Genomic DNA, 25,623 nt, shown 5'->3' on the forward strand with positions numbered 1-25,623 from the left:
TCACAGGTACCTTGACCTGGATGGCCCAGGTAGTCCAATCTCATCAGACCTTAGAAGCGCAGGGTTGGTCCAGGTTAGTACTTTGATGGGAGACATCCAAGGAAGTCCAGAGCCGCTACACAAAAGCAGGCAATGGCAAAGCATCTCTGTTCCTTGCCTTGAAAACCCCAGAAGAGGCTGCTATAAGTCAGCTGTGATTTGATGACTTTCCACGCCAAATATTACATTGCACTTATTTAGTATTTTTTGTGACTTACCGGTAATTACCAGTGACCAATAATTGATGCACTCAAACTCGTAAGATACCAGCACCTACTGTTCTGGGTACACTGCGAGCCTTCTGTTGTGTTCATGTATTGTACTACCCAGTGTTTTTCAGCTCACCTTCACACAAAGCAATACACTTAATTTTTGAAAATTAGGTTTTCATTTATTCAGCAGAGGATGGTTGCTTCCTATCTTCTGTAGTGGAACACACTCCAGATTACAGCACTATCGTCATTGAAACGAGATTCACTGGAATACTGCAGAGTTAAATGCTGTGAGGCACACTTTGAATGGTTGTGAGGCAATATAGTAGTTAATGCACTGGTCTTGGACTAGAAAGACCTGGGTTCAAATCGCTCTACTGTACAATTCACCAGGGGGCTTTGGAGTAGTCATGTTCTCTCAGGCTAGCCTACCTCATAAGGTGGTTGTGAAGATAAAATGGGATGACTCCATTAATTCTAGCCTGAATGTTTTGAAGGAAGGTCAAGATTCCAATCTCTGTCTCTCATTGTGGAAAGAATGACTTTTTCCAGGGACTTGATTGTACATAAGGAATTCTTTGAATAAAATGCCACTGTTTCCAGTTTTGTACATGTTTGATTCCCGAGGTTGAGGTCTTGCTGATCAGTCTGTTCATTCCTCCCCAAACCCGTAGCTCCAAATGAAAGGGAGCAGTGGTCAAGGAGCTATTTGAGTTCAAGATTAAGGGAAATCAAAAGTCAGGTTTGTGTTACATAGAACAGTCTTAAGTTAGATACCTTTCAGCTTCTGTCCATCCTAGGTATTCAAACTGCCCTTTTGATAGATCTAAATAAAAAGCAGGCAGACGTCTGACTGAAATAGTGGACTGGCTAACTAGCTCCAATGTTGGAGGTCCATGGGTGGGGGGAGGGTGTGTGTCATGTTTAATAGTGAATCCATACAAAGTTAACTCTAGTACTATAGGTCCCAATATGAATTTGGGGCCAGCTGCCGCCATTTTCTTCTGAAAATATCTTGAAAGATCCATGCGCTGCTAAGAATGCAATAGGTCCCCTGCCACTGAATCACACGATTTAACTGGCTGAGTGAGGGTGTCCTCCTATCCATCAGAGCTCTATGGCCCCGGGGCAAACTTCTCCCTCCGCAGCTCCGACTTGGCCAATCTAGCCAGCTGCTGGCTCTTCGTTTCCCAAGGAATTGCCCTTCCCCCCCCCCCCCTCGGCGCTTTGAAAAAGGCGGTAAAGCCTGGCGCTTCCGGTCCTTCTCCGCCCCCGTCTGTTGCTCCAGCTCGAGCGTTCCTTTCCCGAAGAAAGGCCGTTATTCACACAACGGCACGGGCAGAGGAAAGAAGCGAGGCGCGAAAAGGCCTGCCTACCAGTGGGTGTGTTTCGCTGCTGCAAATTGGAGCTGGTTAGGCGGAGCGACGCCTCTCCGAGTGGTGGGAGGCTGGCCAGAGAGGGCTTGGATCCAAGCTCAGCCGCCAACGACACAGCTTTCCTTCTCTTACCGCCCTCGCCTGGTGCTCAGCAGCATCTTCCGGCATCCGGGGAGGGTGCATTTCTCTCAATCTCTCTTAAGGGGCTACGAGTCATTGCAGCTGAATACTTAGTACGGTTTATGTGTGTTTAGAACGGTTTTCTTTTTTAAACAAGTTCCACGAGACTTACTTCTGGCGAGTGCCATTAAACGTAGTGGGACTTTCTTCTGAGCAGAACAAAGCCTGAGTGAGTTCCGTGACACCTTTAAGACCAAGTTTAATTCTCGGTATGCATGCACATGAAAGCTTATAGCCGGAATTAAACTTGGTTGGCCTTAAAGGTGTCACTGGATTCAAATGTTGTTCTATTTCTTAAGACCAACGCAGCTACCCACCTGAATCTTTTTCCTGAGTAAGCATGCATCGCTTGGGTACACACATATACGGACTGGGGACACTAAAGCATGACCCCATTTCAAGAGGCTCTTTGGATGTCAGTTCACAAGCAGATGCATACCTATTAATATTACTGTTCCCCAACCAATAGCTTCTGAAAGGCCTCTTGTTTAGTAAATGAAGATGTTGCATCATGAATTGTCTCATTTTGGACTAGTTTGTGTTTAGAATAGAAGGGATGCTTTGAAAAATGTTTGTGGATTTGGATGCTTGTAGACTAACTTTGGCTGGCAAGAAAGTAATCAGTATCGCTTACAGTGACTACTATCTTGTTCTATCTGTTAATTCGGAACATCTATAATTTAAATGTTATGTACCTGGGAGATTAGAATCTGTTAATGGCTTATTTTAATCGTCATCAGTTTGTGAAACTGGGATTTGCCTCATAAATTAGCATTCGAATACTGATTTTCCTCAGCAGTGTTTCTCCTGTCTCCACTACAGAGACCCATCTTGGTGAGGAGAGCACTTGGGGAACAATCCATTATTAAGATGCTATCAATGCAATCCTAAAAGGTAAAGGTAGTCCCCTGTGCAAGCACCAAGTCATTACTGACCCATGGGGTGACGTCACAGTATGTTTCCTTGGCAGACTTTTTAACGGGGTAGTTTGCCATTGCCTTCCCCAGTCATCTACACTTTAACCTCAGCAGTCTGGGTACTAATTTTACTGACCTCGGAAGGATGAAAGGCTGAGCCAACCTTGAGCCGGCTACCTGATTCCAGCTTCTGCCGGGATCGAACTCAGGTCGTGAGCAGATCTTGGACTGCAGCTTACCACTCTGTGCCACAGGACTCCTTTCCTAAAGGTTACATCCTTCTAAACCCATGGGTTTATAATAGTGTAATTCTGCTTAAGATTGCACTGTAAATCTACATTCATTCAACATGCAAAACCATAATTAAGACCAACTGTGGTTAATAAACTGACTAAACCATAGTTTCAAACCATGATATGATGCATCTCAACTAACTATAATTAATAGAGTAGCCCATATTCAGACAACCAGACTAACCATAGTTTAACATTTCACATCTGAATCAAGGCAATGATAGTTTGTTGCTTTTAAGAGTCAGGGGAGCTATGCATAAAAGAAAGCATTGTGTTGCTGTATCTGAATTATAAAAGAAGCTACAAGTGTCAGTGTTGCTTGAACTTCCTGCATACCAGCAAAGTTGTTCCCTAGCAAATGTAGAGCTGTAAAACAGTAGGATTTAGAGCCAGATGATTCCCTGTTTTGTCCATCTCTCTAATTTCTAATTAGAGCTATGTGCTTCAACATGTGAAGCTGCCTTATGGAGTCAAGATACTGGTCCATACTGCTCAGTAGTATTTGCTGGTGGCTCTCAGGTAGCAAAGGGTCTTTCCTAAGTCTGCCTAAGACTGTTAGCTATAGATGCCAAGAAGTGAAGTTGAGGCCTTCTGAGCAAAGCAGGTGCTCCTCCACTGAGTTAGAGCCTCTGCCCCAGGATGTGTATGTATAACTGACCCAAACCACCAACTCTTCAACAAAGAACAGATTTACATTCCACTAATGTGAAGGGAAACGGATTCTGGCTCTGCAGGGCAACTTTGCCAACACTGTGCAATTCTAGCATATGCATTTGACAAAGTTCTTAAAAAGAATTAAAAGCAGAAATATAGAAAACATCAGAGTGAGAATTAACTTCTGGAAGCAAGCCTGCTTTGTTATGTGTCTTTCAACAAGACCCTGGTCTCATGAGAACATAAGAGTCCTGCTGTATCCAAGCGTTGGTCCATCTAATCCAGCATCCTGTCTCATATAGTAGCCAACCAGTTCCTCCAGAGGGCCAACAACAGGGCATAGAGAATGGGAATGGGGGAATGGGACGGTGGCTCAGTGGTATAGCATCTGCTTGGGAAGCAGAAGGTCCCAGGTTCAATCCCTGGCATCTCCAAAAAAGGGTCCAGGCAAATAGGTGTGAAAAACCTCAGCTTGAGACCCTGGAGAGCCGCTGCCAGTCTGAGAAGACAATACTGACTTTGATGGACCAAGGGTCTGATTCAGTATAAGGCAGCTTCATATGTTCATAGAGACTGAGACCTTCCCCCGGTGTTGCCTCCTGGTGCTGGATTCAGAGGTTTATTGCCTCAGAACATGAGAGTCCCCTTTATTCACCACAGCTAGTAGCCACTTATAGACCTATCATCCATGAACCTGTCTAAAGCTGTCTACGTAGAGTTGCCAGCTCGGTGTTGGAAAACACCTGAAGACTTTAGGGGTGGATCTGAGAGAGGGCAGAGTTTGGAGAGGGGAGAGACTTCAGCATGCTACAATGCCATAGAGTCCACCCTTCAAAGCAGCCATTTTCTCCAGGGCAGCTGGTTTCTGCCAGCTGGAGATCAGTTGTAAAAGCAGGAGATCTACAGGCCTTACCTGGAGGCTGACAACCCTGTAAAGCCATCTCCAGCAGTAAATTCCATGTTTTAATCATTTTGTGTAAAGAAGAGTGAGCTTTCTCTTTTAGGAAAGAACTCTTATTAATTCTAAGAAATCCTCATGGTGCTGGAGAAAATATCTGAATACTATAAGGCATCTGAAAGGCCAGCTTGTTAACTAGAAAACATATATTTTTAAATTGTAGGTTGGGAAGTTTGTCAAAGAAGGTGCTGGCAGAAAAAAGAAGAGTCAGAAATGTCTACAATAATGAACAATAGAGTGACCCCAGAAATGTCTACAATAATGAACAATAGAGTGACCTCTGAGTCTGTGAAAGCACAGGTATTTACTGTCGAGTTCTTTTCTCACTATCTTGATAGTTTAAGAAAGCAGTTAGAAGAAACCAAATATCTCCAAAGCCACTACTCTCAGCAGCTCTGACTGAAATATTGTGATGATAACACTGCCATATATTACAGAACTTTCAGCGGTTGAATAGGGGTGAACAGGCTTGTCTGTTCTTAAATCCCTGTTTCCTGGCTTCTTCATATAGCCTTGTAGCAGGAACCCTTACAAAATCCTAGAAAGTCACATTTGCTTGTTTGTTCGCAACATTTGCGATCTTAAACACTACATCATAGTAGCTCTTGCTCTCCAGCCACTTGTGTCATTTCTTGGGCAACAAAAGTGTAGGTACGGAAGCAGGACTGAAAATAAAATTGTTATCAATACTGACTCTCATAAGGAGGAAGGGTGGCATGATATTGCCTGATCTAGTCAGATCTCGGAAGCTAAGCAGGGTTGGTGCTTGGAAGGGAGGCCACCAAGGAAGGCTCTGCAGAGGAAGGCAAGGACAAACCACCTCTGCTTCTCCCTTGCTTTGAAAGCCACTTCCTGGGGTTGCCTTAGTCATCTTCAACTTGACAGCATTTTACACACAGACGCACACACTGACTCTCATGGTGGGCTTGAAGTAGAACATGGGAGGTACTATTTCAGCCATGTTCTTACCTGTATTCAGTACCGGCTCATAATGTGCTTTCACATGGTGACTGTTTGCAAGTAGATTTTGCTATTCTTACACATTAAAAATCCAGTTGCAGAATGAATTATTTAGTGTGTATGTGAATGCACCCATTGGCTTATATCCCTGAAGAGAAAGTTTTCTCCCACCACCCTTTTACACACACACACACACACATCATTATTTGTTTAGAAAAATGTTTTCTGCCACCATGAGGAACAGAAATTTTTTGTTTGTTGTAACTGTTAAATGAATTTAGGATTGCTGGGAATTTGAATGCAAACGGTCTGTGACACCCTGCTTAGTTTTGGTTTTTTTGAGCCAACTAACCTGAAGCATATTTATTTGTGTACTTAATTTATAGTCTACCTTTCTTGCTGAAACTTGAGGCAGATTGTATAATTTAACACAATATAAAACATACAACCTCTAGCAACAATCAGAGAACTTTGTTGTTGTTCAGTCACACAGTCGAGTCTGACTCTTTGCGATCCCATGGACTAATTTATGCCAGGCCCTCCTGTCTTCCACTATCCTCCGAAGTCTGCTCAAATTCGTGTTTGTTACATCAGTAATGCTGTCCAGCCATCTCATCTTTTGCCTTCTGTCTTTCCCAGCATCAGAATCTCCAGTGAGTGCTCCCTTCTCATTTGATGGCTAAAGTATTTGAGCTTCAGCTTCAGCATCTGACCTTCCAGGGAACAGTCTGGGTTGATTTCCCTTAGGACTGACTGATTTGATCTTCTTGCAATCCAAGGGACTCTCGATTCTTCTCTAGCACCACAGCTCAAAAGCATCTATTCTTCTGCGCTCGGCCTTCCTATGGTCCAGCTCTCACAGCCATACATTACTACTGGGAATAGCATCGCTTTGACTATATGGACTTTTGTTGGCAGGCTGATGTCTCTGCTTTTTATTATACTGCCCAGGTTCGCCATAGCTGTCCTCCCAAGGAGCAAATGTCTTTTAATTTCATGGCTACAGTCACCATCTGCAGTGATCTTTGATCCCAGAAATGTGAAGTCTGTCACTACTTCCATGTCTTCCCTTTCTATTTGCCACGGTGTGATGGGGCCAGATGCTGTGATCTTAGTTTTTTTGACGTTGAGTTTCCAGTCTACTTTTGTGCTCTCTTCTTTCACCCTCAACAAGAGGTTCTTTAGGTCCTCCTCACTTTCTGCCATTAGAGTGATATCATCTGCATATCTGAGGTTCTTGACGTTTTTCCCGGCGATCTTAATTCCAGCTTGTGCTTCATCCAGGCCAGCATTCCTCATGATGTACTCTACATATAAATTAAATAAGCAGGGTGACAATATACATCCTTGTCGAACTCTTTTTCCTATTCTAAACCAATCAGTTGTTCCATATCCTGTTCTGACAGTTGCTTCTTGACCCTTATACAGCAGGGGTGGCCAGTGGTAGCTCTCTAGATGTTTTTTGCCTGCAACTCCCATCAGCCCCAGCCAGCATGGCCAATGGCTGGGGGTGATGGGAGTTGTAGGCAAAAGAAATCTGGAGAGCTATCGTTGGCCACCCCTGTTATACAGGTTTCTCAGGAGACATGTGAGGTGGTCTGGTACTCCCATCTCTTTAAGGACTTGCCACAGTTTGTTGTGATCCACACAATCAAAGGCTTTAGCGTAGTCAATGAAACAGAAATAGACATTTTTCTGATACTCCTGTGCTTTCTCCATAATCCAGTGAATTTTGGCAATTTGATCTCTAGTTCCTCAACCTCTCGAAACCCAGCTTGAACTTCTGGTAGTTCCCGATCTACATACTGCTGAAGCCTAGCTTGTAGAATCTTCAACATGACCTTGCTGGCATGTAAAATGAGTGCAATGGTGCGATGGTTTGAACATTCTTTGGCATTACCCTTCTTTGGGATCGGAATATAAACTGACATTTTCCAATCCTGTGGCCACTGTTGCGTTTTCCAAATTTGTTGACATAATGTGTGCATCACTTTAACAGCCTCATCTTTTAGGACTTTGAATAGCTCAACTGGGAAACCGTCATCTCCGCCTGCTTTGTTGTTAGTAATGCTTTCTAGGACTCATTTGACTTCACACTCCAGAATGTCTGGCTCAAGGTCAGCGATTTCACTGTCAAGGTTGTCAAGGACATTGAGATCCTTCTTGTATAATTATTCTGTGCATTTTTGCCACCTCTTCCTCATTTCTTCTGCTTCTGTTAGGTCCCTACCATTTTTGTCCTTTATCATGGCCATCTTTGCACGAAACGTTCCCTTGATTTCTCCTATTTTCTTGAAGAGATCTCTTGTCCTTCCCATTCTGTTATTTTCCTCTATTGCTTTGCATTGTTCCTTCTGGAAGGCTTCCTTATCTCTCCTTGCTGTTCTCTGAAAATCTGCATTCAGTTGGGTGAATTTTTCTTTTTCACTTTTGCCTTTCACTTTCCTTCATTCCTCAGCTATTTGTAAAGCCTCATCAGACAGCCACTTTGCTTTCTTTAATTTCTTTTTCTTTGGGATGGGATGATATCTGTATGGATTATTCTGCTGTATGTAATTCTATTTGTAGTTCTCTGACTGCCTATCAGAGAACTACAAATAAACAATCAGAGAACTACAAATAGAATTACATGCAGCAGAATAATCCATACAGATATCATAATGCAACTGAATTGCAAAATTGGTGAACAATGCCAATTATATATATGCAAGAAACAAAGCAATTGCAAATATATGCAAGAAACAAAGCAATTGAAACTGTCTAAACTCCACAGACATTCGACAGTCTTATTCCCTATTGTAAAAATGGCTTATTACTCAAAACAGTTCCATTGAATTCAGGTTGATGTACTTCCTAGTATGCTGAGGGCTCAGGTGTCTTTAGAAAAGCCTACATATAAATCACTGTTGCCAGGGGTTGTTTTGTAGAAAAATAGGTGGCAGCGCTCATTAGCATAACTCATTAGCATGTGCCTCTCCCCAGCCAAAAGCAACCCAATGCAAGAAAGGAAAGCCCTGGGTGAGCGAGGCCTGCTTGGGCTGGCTAGAGATCCATGTGTGGGTCAAAAGGCCAGCAAGCCACCCGCTGCTGAAAATCACATAAGGAGTAGAGAAAGAGTGGCATGGGCTTCTCCAGGAGTTAATGAGGGCTACTGGGGGTGTAGCAAAGCTCCTGGTGGCTGGCTGGCTGCCCGCTCTCCTAATCCAGGGATTGTTATGCAGCTGCACCTACTATTCAGTGGACAAGGTAGGTAGGTGGGGAGGAAGAGGGAGAACCCTCAGAAAGGTTCAGGAGTTGTGAGCTCCTGCTGAATCTGAGGCCTGACTGTTGTACATCTCTCTTTGTTCTGATGTAGAGGTCCAGTATTGCAGATGTCATAGCAGTCTATGGTGGCTTACAAGAAGATTCAGAAATTTTTGGGCTGGTTGATTCTGACGACTCTCTGCCTGAGGTGACGCAAACCAAGAAACCAAGGCACATCTGTGTCTGTCCTCCAAAAGGCATTGTAGCTAGTACAGTCACAAATGGTATGTAATAAGTAAGGAACCCCAAGTCAAGAACTAAGAAAATCATCCTTGAATTTCCCATTTATTTTCTAGATTTTAACTTTCTCATGGGCTGGGTCATTTGAAAACAGCCACCGTTTTAGAACATTAAACAACTTCTCTAGACTATAAATCTGCTTATTCTTAGCTGTGAAATGTCTGCCATATTTCCCCCCTAAAAATTGAAGCAGGAAATACTTGGAAAGAACTGGAACATTTTGTTCCTGTTTCCACCCTGTTCATAGCTGTAATTCCTCAGATTTGTGTTTACTTGGCAGTGGTGGTAGTGTTCTTTTTTTTTTGCATTGTCTTCCTTTATTAAAGGAAGAATTTAAAAATTAGCAACTCCAACAAAATCTTTTACACTGTACAAACTTAATATCACTTAAACATTGTATCTTCATGTTTTCTTCATCTTCCTTCATTCTTCTCTCAAAGATTAAATAATAAAATTTATAAAACTCAGAAGTTAATCTTAGCTTATTATGTTAGCTTTACATTATATATTTCAAATCAAATTAGAGCTAAATTATGCTACAAATAATATAATATATCGCTTAGCCCTTGGAGACCTTAAAATTTAAGGACGTGGTAGTGTTCATCTGAAAGGGTCTCCATGTCAATTCTTTTCCCCACTACTCAGCGGAGGGATGGTTTGCCTGCAGAAATGCCAGATGCTGCAGCTTAGGGTCAAATGAGACAAAATGGTGGGAGTCCTGTGCTTAGGGTTGCCAAGTGCTGTTTTTTTTAAAACTGCAACCACATGAGGTCCTGATTCAGATAAAGATTGTGGAGGGGGAAGGCTTTAACACACCTGCACACACTCTCTCTCACACACACACTGGTGACAACCAGCTCTGTATTCCTTGGCTCTGTGAAACTGCTACTTCTCTGCTGGGGAAAGAGGGAGAAATAGCAGCTCCACAAGGAAGTCTCAGGTCAGAAAACAGTGTGAGAAAGGGGAGCAAAGATCTAACCCCCTTTCCTCCAGAGTTTTTACATGAATTGGGCTCCCACACAGCTGCTGTGTTACAAATTAAGACTTGGGAACGCCAGACACACAACTCCCAATATCTCATCTAGTTTGACTTTCAGTGCTAAAACCCACACACTAAAACAAGTAATTATATAGACATAAAGCAGAGAAGTTGCAGAAAAGTGTTAACACTATGTCTGAAAGGTATTGGTTTATTTACTTAGTTCATTATTCCCAAATCTTTCTCTCCAGTGGAGACTCAAAGCAGCTAACGTTGTTAACTCCTCTTCCATTTTAACCTCGCAACAACCTTTGGGCCAGGTGACCCACCAAGCTTTCGTGGGAGTGTCAGGATTCAAACCTGGGTCTCCCAGATCCTAATCCAAGGCTCTAACCATTGCACCATGCTAGCTGAAAGAATGAGATGGTTGAGCAGCCTTCTTTAGGAGACCGTTCCACAGTAGCAGTGGATTATTACATAAAATAAGGTTATTTATTACTTGTTAAGGAGAGGAATCCGCTGCATTCAGACATCACAAACTACATGAAGTAGAACAAAGTTTGAGTCCAGTGGCAGCTTTAAGACCAGCAAAGTTTTATTCTAGGTAGAAGTTTTTGTGTGCGTGACTAGCCACCTCCTGGCTGGTGCAAATTGCACTAAGAAAGCCATGCTGTTTGCTAAAATTCATACAGTAAAGAAACAAGGTATCAGAAACTGTTATAGTCCCTCCACAAGCATGTTTATTCCTTCCAGCACTCTGAGAAACAAGTCATTGGGGGGGAGGGGGGGCAACATAAGAAAACGTGGAAAAAAAATTTAAGATTTCTGTTGTTCTTCCAGTGGTGGCAGCAGCACTGTTGTGGGCTGTGACCTGGTCTATTGCACACCAGGAGAGTCTTCCTGGTAAGAACCTCTTTGGGCTTTTGTTCCTTTTCTTCGCTTCTGTACTTGGTGGTAAAATCATGTCGAAAATTCAAATACCTGGCCTGCCTCCACTCCCACGTCTTTTCGGTGAGTGATTTTCCAACACTGGTAATAATAATAATAATAATAATAATAATAATAATAATAATAATAATAATAATAATAATAATAATAATAATAATTTTATTTATACCCCGCCCTTCCCGCTGAGGCATGCTCAGGGCGGCTTACAAGGTATGGCAATTGTAAGTGGTGCATCCTTACATCAGTACATATGCTTGATTTACTGAAACAGCAATGGACTCATCTAGTATCAAATAGGGTGGGATCCCACCTGAAACTTCTAAGTATGAAGGGGGGCATATTTCACCTGTTCCCAATAATTGGGGGGCTTTTGGAGTTGGCATGGAATGGGCAGGACAGGAAAGTTTGCATTCCTGCAATTGGAATCCTTCTAACAGCAGGAATTTTGGGCAGCCAAGATCAGATCCACATTACTAGAAGAGTTTTCCATTGTGGGTCACTCAGTGGTCATATTTTTGCAAGCAGCTGGATTGTTTTGAATGGGGTCCTAAGCAGTGTTCCCTCTAAGTTGAGTTAGTGTGAGCTAGCTCACTGTTTTTTAGCCTCCAGCTTACGTATCTTTGTCTTAGCTCAGGAAAAATGGCCCCAGAGCAAACTAATTTCTCCAGTACACAACATTAATGCCAGTAGCTCACAAAGTAGAATTTTTGCTCACAAGACTCCACAGCTTAGAGGGCGTATAGGTCCTAAAACTTTCTTTCTCCCACTCCTTGCAATTTGGAGGGGGATGGTGTGTGTGTGTGCGCATGTCCTTAGTTGAGCAGTTATAAGCTTATGCGTTAGCTTGGGAACCAATTTTTGCACCCTTATAGTTTGTACATAATTTTCTTTTTCCTTTACTTGAGATAATCGTTATTCAGTGTATCTGTATGCTTCTTTTCTCTTAAAAAATGTTGTGACAGTTTAAAATACAGACAAGAATAAAAATATACCCATGTATGAACTAAACAGTCAGGGTGGGAAATGAATTTTCGAAAGGCCTTCTGCCATTTGAAGAAAAGTCTTCAACCGGCACCACAGCAAGCTACGGGGGGACAGAATTCCAAAGAACCAAGGCAGCTATTGAAAAGGCCTGTGCATGTGTTCTACCTAGACAGACTTCAGCCATTGCAGTTTGAACAGCAGCAGCTCCCTGACTGACCTCAGAGCACAGGCAGGTAGGCAATGGTGCAGGGAGTCCCTCAACCCAAGCTCTGCAGAGTTTTGAAGACCATCCCTGACACTTGGCATTGGGCCTGATAACAAAGGATCTTATGCGGTGAAAGGTGGCAACCACAATTAGAATGGAGAAAGTGCTTCATAAACTCATAGTGATGCTTGGAGGTGAGAGAGGACCAAGTACATGAGACTAAGTGGCAGAGAGGTCCAGAAATCTGAGCATCAGTCCTTTTAATCAGGGTTGTTTTGTAGAAAAATAGGTGGTGGAGCTCATCCAGGGATTGTTATGCAGCTGCACCCACTATTCAGTGGACAAGATGGGAAGGAGGAGGTGCAGCTCTCAGAAAGGTTCAGGAGCTGTGCTCCTGTGAGCTCCCGCTGAATCCAAGGCCTGCTTTTAATGAATTACTTCACATATTTCCAATTGTCTTGTCATTATTTCTGATCCTTTGTTAACCTTTTGGTACAGATCAGGGTTTTTTGTGTGTGTTCTTTTGTCTTCATACTAAACTTAAAACCACAGCTGCCAGATTCCAGATGTTGCCTCCAATCACAACAGCCAATAAGATGCCTTTCTCCATTATTTTTAGGAATGCTGTTTGCTGGGTTTCTCATCAGAAACATCCCAGTCATCAGCGACTTAGTCCATATCAATGTAAAATGGTCGTCAAACTTGAGGAATATTGCTCTCTCCATTATCTTGGCCCTTGCTGGGCTTGGCCTAGATGCACAGGTGCAGTATCAACTTGCTCTTGATAACTCATACAAGACTGCATGGAAGAGAAAAAAGTAAGGTTCAAATTATTGCATTGACTGAAACCCCATTAAAAGGTAAAGGTAGTCCCCTCTGTGCAAGCACCAGTCATTTTCGACTCGGGTGACATTGCTTTCACGTTTTCATGGCAGACTTTTTATGGGGTGGTTTGCCATTGCCTTCCCCAGTCATCTACACTTTCCCCCCAGCAAGCTGGGTACTCATTTTATCAACCTCAGAAGGATGGAAGACTGAGTCAACCTGGAGCCAGCTACCTGAACCAGCTTCCGCTGGGATTGAACTCAGATCGTGAGTTAAATATGCATCTCCCCCCAATGGGGCAAACAATGCCCCACATGGTTGTTTTGGGTCCAGACAATGGCTGGGGGAAACTGAAGCCCATTTCTCCCGCACACCACAGTCCCAATCTGAACCGGGATCCTGCAGACTTGAAAATTAGATCTTTCACATCTGACTGCCTCAGTAAAAGGGAAACCCAGATACTGCTAGTTATAAATCATAACATATATTTTGATCCTCTGCTAGTAAACTATCTGGGTCCTGTGTGGGTAGTGAAAGCTGTGCAATGGGGATACCTACAAGAATTTCTACCTACTCAGAAAATGTCTCAGGAATACAGAAAAATAAGACTTTAGAAATTTATCAAAAGACCAAGGGAACAAAAAACCCAGTCTGATGAGAACTAAACATTCTCTAGACGTGATGGAATATTGAGAGCACCTGAGTGTCAGTTAGAGGAGAGGAGAGGAAGGCAAGCAGCTCAAGTCTACCTCAAAGGGAAGACTTTAGGGGTAGGTTGGGATTTATCCATATTGCCCCCACCCTGTGATTCTCTGCAGGCCCTAAGCTTGTACTATTGAAATCTCAATGTGTTTCTCTTTCAGGCTCTGTATAAGTTAAAATTTGTCTGTTTGCGGCTGACCTTTGGGCCCTGTCTCACTGAAGCAACTGCGGCAGCTGTCGCATCTCATTTTATAATGCACTTGCCATGGACATGGGGATTTATGTTAGGGTAAGAGGTGATACTGCTTCCTGCTGACAAACCATCTGTTTCTTCTTTACATACCCAGTCTTAAGTACCTTTGGCAAAATCCAGAAACTTGAACATATATAGATCCTCCCTGTTCAGATTTTTTGGGATAAGTGTTCATAATAATTGGGAAAGAAGGTGGCATGATATAGCCCATTCTCATCAGATCTCAGGAACCGAGTGGAGTCACTGCTTACATGGAAGACCACCAAGGAAGGCTGTGCAGAAGAAGGCAATCTCAGTTGCCTTGAAATCCCCCTGCTGGGGTCCCCGTATGTCCATTGTGACTTTAACAGCACTTATGTACATATTCATAATCATCAAGTGCCAGAAGCACCATCTTGCATGCACAAATGCAATCAGAATATTTTTCTGTATCCATCACGCATGCAGGAGAACAAAACTGCTCAGGATGGTGTATAGAAGGGTGGCCTGTGACCAGCAATGCAAGAAAGACACAACCTCTCTTTTTGTTTTTACTGTTTGGATACCATAATTAAGGCTTTGGGGAAAGATAAAAAATAGGCATTTCACTGTTCACAAATGAATTCCTTTTCTTCTCTTTTTATGCATTGTGTACTTTTAGATTTGTTCTAGGTGCCGTGTCTCCTGCCGTTGTTGTCCTTTCGATGCTGAGGTTGCAAGCACAAGGATACGGTGCTGAAAAGGGCATCCCAACCTTGCTAATAGCAGCTAGCAGTTTTGATGATGTTGTGGCCATCACAGGCTTTAATGTCTTCTTAGGCATGGCCTTCTCCAAAGGTAGTGCAACTGTTCCACTGATCCGTAGTGTGTCTCCTCCCAATCCCCAAATGTTAAACACAATCATGTCCAGGGTTTGGAGAGTTCAGGGATAAAGAAATACTATTCCAGGAGAAGATGGGAGAGACCAGGGTGACCTCAGGAAAGCCACATTATGATGTAATGTATTTCCCCCTGTAAAGGGAAAATAGCTTAAACTGGCAAAAGCTTAAACTGGCCAATAGCTTAAACTGGCAAAAGAATCAGCTTAAACTGGCAAAAGAATCAGCTTAAACTGGCCAATAGCTTAAACTGGCAAAAGAATCAGCTTAAACTGGCCAATAGCTTAAACTGGCAAAAGAATCAGTTTTCCAATGCTGGTGCAAACATTTAGTGCACTCTGCCTCTCCCAATCCTAACCCACACATGCAATCCCAAGAGTAATTTTTATTTTGTTTCTGAAATCACAAAAATATAAGGGTCATGGCTCAGTGGCCAAGCATCTGCTTTGCATGCTACAAGGTCCCAGGTTCAACCCCCAGCATTTCCAGTCCAAGGACTAGGGAGTAAGTGATGTGAAACGTCTCTGTTTGAGCCCTTGGAGAGCTGCTGATAGTCAGAGTAGACAATAATGTCTTCTAAAGACCTACAATCTGACTCAGTATAAGGCAGCATCATTCATTTTTATGACTATACTCTGGTAACAGGCATTCAGTCTGAATTGGGCTCCGCCTGGATCCTGGTAGATGTGCCATTTCCTGTGACACCCCTTCTTCCAGGCAAACCCATATCCATAAGTATATATACTTCCTTTGCTTCCCCAGCAGCAACGTTATGGGCAGAATCCTTATATGAGCTGGTACCCAAGGAGAAAAACAGATATGTACCCAAGGAGAAAAACAGATATATCATAGTAGGACTGAAACACACATGTGTGCACCAAAAGCCTTGTAATCCAAATTTCAGAGCTTCAAAAATCCATTTGTTCCTTTTGATGTAGAATGTAAAATGACAGTGTCGCACCCAATATAATTGTCCATTCTGGGTCTGACACCTTAACCACTGCACTGCTGATGGAGAACCACTGCACCCCAGGCACTCTTTCTATGGTGCATCTATTCTGTTTGTGATACATTGAAGTGTAGAGGCTCATGGGACTTGGTCCTATCTTGGTACTGAGGATTGTGATTTATTGGCTTTTAGTCCTATGGCTTGCCTTTTACATATTGTTAACCAGTTTGTTGTCCATTTTCTCTGGCAGTAGTCTGCCACTAGCAAAGAGATTGTGTGAAAACCCATTTAACCTCTCTTCTACTGCATTGAAACAGGCTCTACCCTTCTCAGTGTCCTCCATGGTGTGCTACAGGTTGTAGTTGGTGCAATATCTGGAGGCATTCTAGGACTTTTCATTTGGTTTTTTCCAAGCAAAGATGAGGTAAAATTTTAAAAATCTGTTCAGAACTATTGAATTAGAGCTCTTGAAGTGGAGGTAGTGGGAAATTGCTGAAAATGGAGACTGTCGATGTCTTACTCCAGCGTTTTATCTAGAAGACGGCAGGTTTTCAGCACTGTTCCCATTTAAGACAAAGGCCATTTTAAATGCAGAAGGGGAAATGTTTTAGTCTTGGCAATCATGACAGCCTGACCTGAATAACCCAGGTTGGCTCAGTCTTATCAGATTCTTGGAAACTAAGCAGGGTCAGCTTTGGTTAGTACTTGGATGGAAGACCACCAAGGATGTCCAAGGTTGATGCACATAGGCAGGCAATGTCAAATCACCTCTGTTTGTGTCTTGCCTTAAGAACCCTGTAGGGTTACCATAAGTCAACTGTGATAGCACTTTCCACCAATCAAGTCAGGGAGTGGGGAGGTCTTTCTGTTACTTTCTATAATGTTAAATAATAACCATTTTATGAATATGCAGTTTGCATTGTGACAGCCACAGGAAGGAAAGGATTGGGCTGTCATGTAGTTTCTGTCCCTCTTCATTAATAATACCAATATACCTGACTGGACTGTTATTAAGTTACCTGTCATAAAGTATGTTAAAGGCTGGCTACTGAAAGCGTTGTATCATTGCTAAGTATTAATATTATTGTTGGTGTTTTTATTAAAGAATAAATTAAATAGCAACCTTAAAAAGAGGTAGATGTCTGAGCAGATTAACAGCAATTGCTTGTAAAGGCTCTGGTGAACAACTCTGTATCTGAAAGGTAACAGTGATGGTTTCAGGTGAAAACACTTAAGGGGAGACTTCCAGATCTGGAAATGTAATTCTGTGCAGTGTTAATCCATTCTAAACCCATTGTTTTTAGTGGTTTTAAGGTTTTAGTAGCCTGAATAGGCAGATTAGCCTGAGTTTATCAGAGCTTGGACGCTAAGCTGGGTTGGCCATGGTGGATACTTGGATGGTAGACTGCCAATTCAGGGGAAGGCAGTGGCAAACCACCTCTTCTCATCTCCTGCTTTGAAAAACCGATGAGTGGTTGCCAGCACTTAATTATTATCAGAGGTCTTCCGCACAAACGTTTTCCTGAAGTTCTGTCAGTTTGGTGTAGCTTTTCTAGTAATGTACATTGACTTAAAAATATATATATTTAATAACCCTTTCCATTTTCTTCCCTGAATCTAGACATTTCTTGTTTGGAAGAGAGCATTTTTTGTGATTGGCCTATCTGTGTTTGCTGTTTTGAGCAGCAAGCACTTTGGTTTCCCTGGATCTGGAGGGCTCTGCACAGTTGTCTTGTCATTTGTGGGTGGTTTGGCATGGTCAGAGGAGAAGGTAAGTTGTTCGTTGAACAGTCCTAAGTCATCTTGATTCCAACGAGCGTGACTCCCCTGGGTGCCAATAGTGTTGCTTTACTACAATTACTGGATTTTCTTGGCTCAGGTTTAGACAGTTGCCCTGTACTAGTGCAGCTAATCCACATACGGAAGCAGACTTCTACATACACAGACAATTCAGATATGCTTCTGTATCTTGATATTTATTCAGTGAATTGGTGGATGTATCTCATGGTGTGTAGCTGAAAATCTCCTTTCTTGAGATCATAATGTACTCCATGTAACAATGAGAACTAGTGAGAACCAGTGAATACTATATATTGAAGTAATGTATCTAAATATTTGAGAGTTTTTAAAAAATAATTTCTGTTGTAGTTTTGGCTCAGTTATGTCTGGTACTGATGTAAAATTTCCTAAGCAGTGTGCCTTGTATGATGGTAGAAATTCCAGCTCTTGTTATATTAGCCTCTTTTTGGCCTTGACATCTCCAAAAACATGATGTTGCCCCTTAATTAATCAAGGCTAGAACAAACTTCTGGGATTAGTGTAAGCAAAAAAATATATTGACTGGACTAACTAAAGTTACATTTGCTACTTTCCTCCAGCACAAAGACCGACACTACTCTGGACAAGACCCAAGCAGTTCTTGTAACATGGCTCATTTTTTGTCCTGCAGAGAGGGGTAGAAGAAATTCTTGCAGCTGCCTGGGATATTTTCCAACCTTTTCTTTTTTCCTTAATTGGAGCTGAAATATCCGTTGTTTCCATCGGTGCTGAAACATTTGGTAAGCCTACTTGAAAGATCAGTAGCACTGAGTGAAACAGTGGCTAACTTATTTGGGAAGGGTACAAGAGAATATCTTTCTTCTCCAAAACCAAAAGATTGGGACCTTGGGGGCAGAGACTACAGCTCATATTCCTCCTAGGTTGGTTCTGATATCAAACTCTGTGTGCGGGGGATACTGGGGTGGGGTGGGGTCCCAGAGTGAATAAGATGTTGGGTAGGAGGGAGGGTTACCCCACAAAGTCACCTGCAGACCTCTGGCACTTCAAATCATACATTTGACCTAAATGGGGCTGACCTATACATAAAGACACAATGTGCTTCTGTCATGGGCAGAAAGATATATGAATTTCAGCCTACATGCTTTAAGCCAGTTTGCTAGCTAATATGAACATCCCCCACACATGTGTCTATTGTTCTTGCTTTAAAGTAAATAAAGCCAGGGTAAAGATACAAATTGACATCTAAATGAATTTCAGATTCCGTGAACAAATGGCTGGCACTGGTCAGAGGGTCTGTTAAGTGGTTTCAAGATGAATTTGATTTGTTGAATAATACCTCACTGTCTCTCCTGAGCTAGAGTATTGTCCCAGGCGTTTGATCAGATCAAGATTAGGGGCCACAGTTCCATACAGATAAATATGTACATTTCTCCACTGCAGGGCTTTGTTTGGCCACAATGGGTGCTTCATTACTATGCCGGATGACTGCTGCTTTCTCATTGATGGCTTGCGCTGGCTTTAATTTCAAGGAGAAACTGTTTATTGCGTTGGCATGGATCCCCAAAGCAACTGTCCAGGTAGGGTATCCTTTAATAGCAAACCTGTATTTTCTGCAAATGAGGAGCTAACTCTAGATTAGATAAACACATGGATCAGAGGTCCATCAGTGGCTATTAGCCATAAGGTATAGATCAGGGGTGGCCAACGGTAGCTCTACAGATGTTTTTTTGCCTGCAACTCCCATCAGCCCCAGCCATTGGCCATGCTGGCTGGGGCTGAGGGGGGGTTGTAGGCAAAAAACACCTGGAAAGCTACCATTGGCCACCCCTGTTATAGATGAAACACTGTGTCTAGGGTAGTGCTGCTCTGTGTTCTTGGTGCTTGGAGGGCAACAGTGGGAGGGCTTCTGGAGTTCTGGTCCCACTGATGGCACCTGAGATTTGGCCACTGTGTGACACAGAGTGTTGGACAGGATGGGCCGTTGGCCTGATCTAACATTGCTTATGTTCTTATGTTCTACACCATGGTGTGGGACATGGAAAAAGTACCATTTGATGCTTACAAAAAAGAAGGGGCAAAAAACGTTACCTCACCACATGCTCTTCTTGCATCAAAAGACCCTTCTTTTTTCTTTACTGCTCATCTTTCATCAGTACTCTTCACCAAGAAGTAGAAGAACACAAATAATGTATCTGATCTCCAGCCATGGGACAGAAGCCAGGGGTATGCCTTCCACCTCCTCTCTCTGTCTGTTGATTCCTTTAACCGTATCACAGAGCTACATCTGTATTGGTGCTATCCAGAGTCCTTCATTTAGAAGATTTGCAAACACTGTTTTAAATATGAGCACAGATATATTGTAGTTGCTCTTTATTCAGCTTCATGAACATTAAGGAATAGACTTGATAGACTCCCATTGGTTATTTTGATAAGTCCATCTTTCTCCACAACATGGGAACCCAAAAAAGATAACAATAAACAATAAGATAACAACTTTTAAAAAAAGCTATCAAGACTGCCTAATTGAAGGTTCCCCAAAGTGCTTTGAAAGTGTTGAAACTCAACAGGCTTTCAAACACCAAGGAAGAAACTGAGCATTCCTTAAATTCTTGAGAAGGCCATTCCTCAGATTTGTATGGCCCCCACAGAAAAAAAGGCATGTTACCATCCATACCTATGTGCCCAAAGGAGTGGAAAGCAGAGACTGATCACAGAAACAGTGTTGCCTCACGAGTTCATAGAGGCAGATGGTCTTTCAAATAGGGAAAACGTAGATTCCAGGTTGATTCCTCAGATCCTGAGTCTACCAAAGAAAGGCTAACTCCACCTACACGTGAGCAATTACACCTTATCCCAAAACTCAGCCTTGCAAACAAGCATCACCTCTATCTAACCAGGATTTAGTTTCAGCTTGTTCTCCTTCAACCACATGACCACAGTGGTCAGGACAGATACAGGCACATCTGGATGATTATATTTAAATTTCTGGCTACCTAAACTTCACCTTTTATAATTGCACAGTCTTGAGCACGTCCTCAGCATTGTCACTGCCTTGTTCAGAAGCTTTGGAATCACCTCTTCAGAATACAAACAATAATTTATCCCAGTAGTTCTTTTAATACCTTCTGGCAGCATTTCAGAAGCCAAGAGGGACAGTGGTCTACACTTCAGGTCATAGCATTCACAATATCTAGACCCCTGTCAATCTTGTGCAAGGATACCAAACTGATCTGATCCATAAAAAATGACCGATGAATTCTTCAGGCATGTCTTTGTTTGTATTTATGTATTGCGAAGTTACAACCCCAGCAAAGGGGCTTTCAGGGCAAGTGAGAAGCAGAAGTGGTTTGCCATTGCCTTCCGTTGCAGAATCTTCCTTGGTGGCTTCCCATCCCAGTGCCAGCCCTGCTTAGCTTCTGAGATCTGATGAAACTGGTCTATACCATGCCGCCTTCCCTCCCTCAGACAAGTCTACACACTACAAAACGAACAAACAAAACAACCCTTGGTCCTCCCATGATCCACCTTAGTAGCTTACTTTTGTAAATCATCTTTGATTCAGACTAAGCTCTTGGTCCACCACAAGCGGGTGTCCTTTGAAGTCACCCCGCCTCTCCCCCCAGCACCCTACTATCAAGGTGCTGAAGCTGTGCTGAAAACTTCCAAACTACATGATGTTGTGTGGTCTGTTGCCAGCTGTATGGATTACTGTTCTTGAATCTGATTTGATATTTGTAGCTGTGATGTTTAGTTTTTGATGTGATTCATTTTAATGTTGTTTTAATGCTGTAAGCCACTCTGAGTCAGCTTGCGGGATAGGGTGGGGAATAAATTGAAAAATTAAATTAAATTAAAGAGGTGAGAATGGCTGCCTTGAATTATACTACAGGGGCTTTTAAAAGCCACTGCAGATCCTGCAGCATTGTTAGCATGTGTTCTTGGTGATTTGCCCCATCGAAGGTGAGCCACCACATTATGTATTAGCTGTAGCCTGTGAATGCAGGGGGTTGGATACAGAGAAGGATTTCTGTGAACTGAAGGGAGGTGATTTTTGATGATTCCTCCCTCCTGCTGCAGACCTTCAGTTCTTCCCAGGGATCCTCTGTCACAGGAGCAGCATTTCAGGGGCATTTGGGGCAGCAGCAGGAGGGGAGAGATGACAAACTTCCATTCTGCTCATGGAAATCCTTTCTGCCAGCAGAAATCACCACTGGATCCAAACTGTGGAGGCTTGTCTATTGCCATGTTCAAGCTTTGAAGAGGAATGCCCTGTTTGTTCTTGTACACCTCTATATGGCAACAAAAGATTGTACTTCAAGTTCCTCTACAACCACAATGTCATCAGAGAGAACAAGTTTGAGTTCAGTCGCACCTTTAAGAACAACAGAGTTTAATTCTGGCATAAGCTTTCGTGTGCATGCTCGCTTCTTCAGATACATACACATGAAAGCTTATACCAAGCATTAAACACTGTTAGTCTTAAAGGTGCCACTGGATCCAAACTTTGTTCTGCTGCTTCAATCCAATGTAGCTACCTGCCTGAATCTGTCACCAGAGAGTCTTTGAACAGCATATTAAAAAAAAATTCTAAGCATTTATTCCCTTTTTTGCAGGCTGCAATTGGTTCCGTTGCTTTAGATACAGCACGAGATGGTCATGAGCCAATGCAAGAAGAATACGGTCTGAATATCTTGACAGTGGCCTTCTTGGCAATCCTGATCACAGCTCCAACTGGAGCTTTACTTATTGGCCTGATGGGGCCCAGACTTCTCACCAAAGCCGATATAGACAAGGAAGATGAATATGGACACAAAAGACGGGTGGAAGCATCTAGTCCAGTATAGGGACATGTTCATGAAGAGCCCAAAGATCACTCAACTGTTATTCTAGGCTAAGGAATCATAGTGGCCTGGAGAAAATTTGTGTAGGATGCACTTTAGGGGCTGCAAAAACAGAAACCCAAAGCCATACAGAAAGATTTGACTATGTTACTCTGGCATCCACGTTTTTCTTCATCTTTGGCTTTGGAGGAAATCAGTCACAAGCAAAATCCATGTGATGCCCATGCTTCTGACTGCTAGAGTACACCAGTAGCCTGATTTAGGGTCATGACTCATGAGTCCCAGTAGAAGAAGAGGGAGCAATCAAGACGACTCCAATTGGGGGTGAATAAAAAGGTCTTTTGTTCAGGTCAAAGCCCAAGACCAGTATTGGGTGAATGAGGTGAGGGATTTGGGAACAGAAGTTAAAAGCCCCACTCAGTTAAATTAGTTTTCATCAGGCAAAGGCAGCATGTGCTGTCTGGTGATGTAAAGAGCCTTTAGAACAATCCTGCATCCAGGAGATTGGCATTCCCCCTCCTCCCTCCCACTTCTTTTCAAACAGAGCAGAAATGGAGCCTCTCCCTGTAGTGGTGGAATGATCAGATGTGGCTCTAACATGTGACTCAGACAAAGTTTCTCATAATGTTTTTGCTAGGTCTGTGTATCTAACCCTTCTGATGTTACAAAAATTTACATATGCTGACATATACTTCCTGTTTCCCTACAGATTACTAAAACACAAAAAGGGAAATGTGGCTTCAGAGTGTTGGCCTGTTTCTTAACCATTAATCCATCATTTGGGGGAGAGGGATGCTGGAAGACATTCAAACCTCATATTGACCTAACTTAATTTAAAGGGAATGGTTCAGTGCTGTCTAATGACACTTTCTCTGGTACTCCATAGATGGGTGCTGCTCTAATACCAAATCTGTGAAAAGCATGAGATCTTAAAGGATACAATCCATTAAGAGAACCCCCATGTTCTTATTACCTGAGGCCAAAGGATGATCAGCCATTGCAGTGGAGCAATTCTGACTTTCTTTAGAGAGACATACAAAAAAGATGTGTTCACACCACATTGTTAACCAATGGTTTTAAGGAAAAGATTTAAAACAACAGGAATTAGAAAGTCCTTTATCACTAACCTGAATTTCACTACAACAGCAATATCTGCAATTATTGTTGCTATAGTATATATCTACTAAGAAGCAATAGAAGTTGGGGAAAGGGCACAGTTGGTGCCTTTTTTTAAAAAGGACTTTGCATTTCTTTTCTGAAATATTTCAGCAGAGGGAGCAAAAGCCTTAGATATAGATTATTTTACTGTTTCAGCCATGACATTTTAATTTTCCCTGAACAGTGAAACCTGGTTTTCTCAGTGACTCTTTAACATTGTGACCTTTAGCAAACCATTATCAAATATCAGGGCCAAAAATTTGTCTCTTGCCATTTCAGCCCTTGTATTACAGAACCAAGTTTCTGCACCGCACCAAGGCTGAACTCTGAGCCAAACAGAGAACATCACATCATTCTTGCTCAACAGATCCTTTTGGAATCACTTCCAGTGGGAATTCCCCAACAGCTAAAGTTATACTCCTTTGCTCTGCTTACTGTTACCAAATGACTTTTTAAAAACCCTCTTCTCCCCCGACCACCAACAGTAGTTCAGTCAATTGTATTTCCCTCCCTTTTATTTGTAGCATTTGATATTGAAGCCATAAAAATAAATATTTTTACAAAAGACTCAAAGTATATTGTGTGTCCAACTACTCCTTAAACAACATTCAAGCACCAAAGTTTTTTATTGTCTTTGTCTAAGGCAAAAGGAGAGGACTGTATATGTGTGTATTGGATCGGCATATATACTTTCCCAGGTCTACGCAGTTGCAAACAAATGACCCAGTGTGTGTGGCAACACCATTTACTTGGCACAGAATGGAACAGAGAAGGAGCAAGAGTGGGGAGAGTTTATCCACAGTGCATCCTAAATCTGTGTACATTTGTATACCTTGTATCCACAGTGCATCCTAAACCTGTGTACATTTGTATACCTTGTATTTGGTGGTGACTTTTTATGGGACAAGAAATACCTAAGGCAGTACCTTTAGCTAGACCAATTTTTGTTTAGGATGCAAGTAACACAAGACGTGACCTCAAGCTGGATATTCAGAAATATGGAATAACATGGGTCAGGTCCTGGCCTATATCAGGTTTATTCTTCAAATGTCAAGAATGAATGGGAGTCAAGCCTTAATTAGTTCCAAAGGCCTCCCAAGAATAAAATCAGAAATACAAAATAATGCAAACAACCCAAATCCAGAATGATCTGGCTGGCAGGCACTACGGCAGGAAGGGCTGGACCTATTTGCTATGCACTGGATAATTCCTATAGATGCTCTTGTGAAAACAACTCTTGTGTAACATTGCACAGCACAGAGATGTTGTTAAGCATGTGTGTGTGTGCTCTGAATAACTGAAATACATGGATTTACAGGCAGAGCTTTACAACACTGAGCTGAAGTGAAACTTTTAAAGACATCAAGTACAATCCTTAAGTGATCTACTGAACATTATCTTTAATGCAGCCTGCAGTATGGGACCCACTTTTTCCATATTGGTTAGTCTTTCTCCCCTCTTAGTTTCTATTTTTCCTACTTTTAAAAAAGTAGCAAAAAGAGTAGGGATGCCCCAACATACTTTAGGTCAGTTAGGGACAATGACTTACCAGCTGGAACACCATTGGTCCATGTGAAATTCCTAAAGACTAATAGGTTGATAAATACCTGATATATGTGCATTCCTTGCTCATTGCTTTGACAGTTAGCAAGATATAAGCCACACACATGTTCCTCAACATATTGAACATCCTCTGTAGGCTAATATATAAAAATCCCATTCTCTGTATTGACCCAGATCCAGCATGAAAGCTTAATGTGTGTGGCTTATGCAGGTGTTACAATGCTCATCTGACCCATTTACTTTAACAGAGACATCAGAGGTGGAAAGAAAAGCCCATCCTAACCCCCATCCAGGACCTCATAGAAAAACAGATGCAATGATGACTGGATCATGGCCAAGGTCTTTGCATAAAATTAACAGGTAATATTAAATTAAACCCAAGAAAACCACACTGGAGTTATCAACCTGCCCAAACAGATCTGAGTAAGTATGCACATAGGATGCTTAG

The 25,623-nt window shown here is 42.3% G+C and overlaps 1 protein-coding gene across 1 annotated transcript; it reads left to right on the forward strand.

Annotated features, from left to right (window-relative positions):
- Positions 1 to 1,499: 1,499 nt before the first annotated feature.
- On the forward strand, positions 1,500 to 24,177 carry LOC132577294 (sodium/hydrogen exchanger 9B2-like). Its single transcript, XM_060246986.1, has 12 exons — positions 1,500 to 1,633; positions 4,793 to 4,929; positions 8,945 to 9,116; positions 10,952 to 11,122; positions 12,868 to 13,010; positions 13,937 to 14,064; positions 14,669 to 14,844; positions 16,152 to 16,258; positions 17,456 to 17,605; positions 18,284 to 18,392; positions 19,054 to 19,190; positions 22,227 to 24,177. The coding sequence occupies exons 2-12, from the start codon at positions 4,843 to 4,845 to the stop codon at positions 22,455 to 22,457; spliced, it is 1,611 nt and encodes a 536-aa protein (XP_060102969.1). The 5' UTR covers positions 1,500 to 1,633; positions 4,793 to 4,842; the 3' UTR covers positions 22,458 to 24,177.
- The last annotated feature ends 1,446 nt before the right edge of the window (positions 24,178 to 25,623 follow it).

This window comes from Heteronotia binoei, chromosome 9, assembly GCF_032191835.1.
Source record: "Heteronotia binoei isolate CCM8104 ecotype False Entrance Well chromosome 9, APGP_CSIRO_Hbin_v1, whole genome shotgun sequence".
In the NCBI taxonomy this organism is placed as follows: Eukaryota; Metazoa; Chordata; class Lepidosauria; order Squamata; family Gekkonidae; genus Heteronotia; species Heteronotia binoei.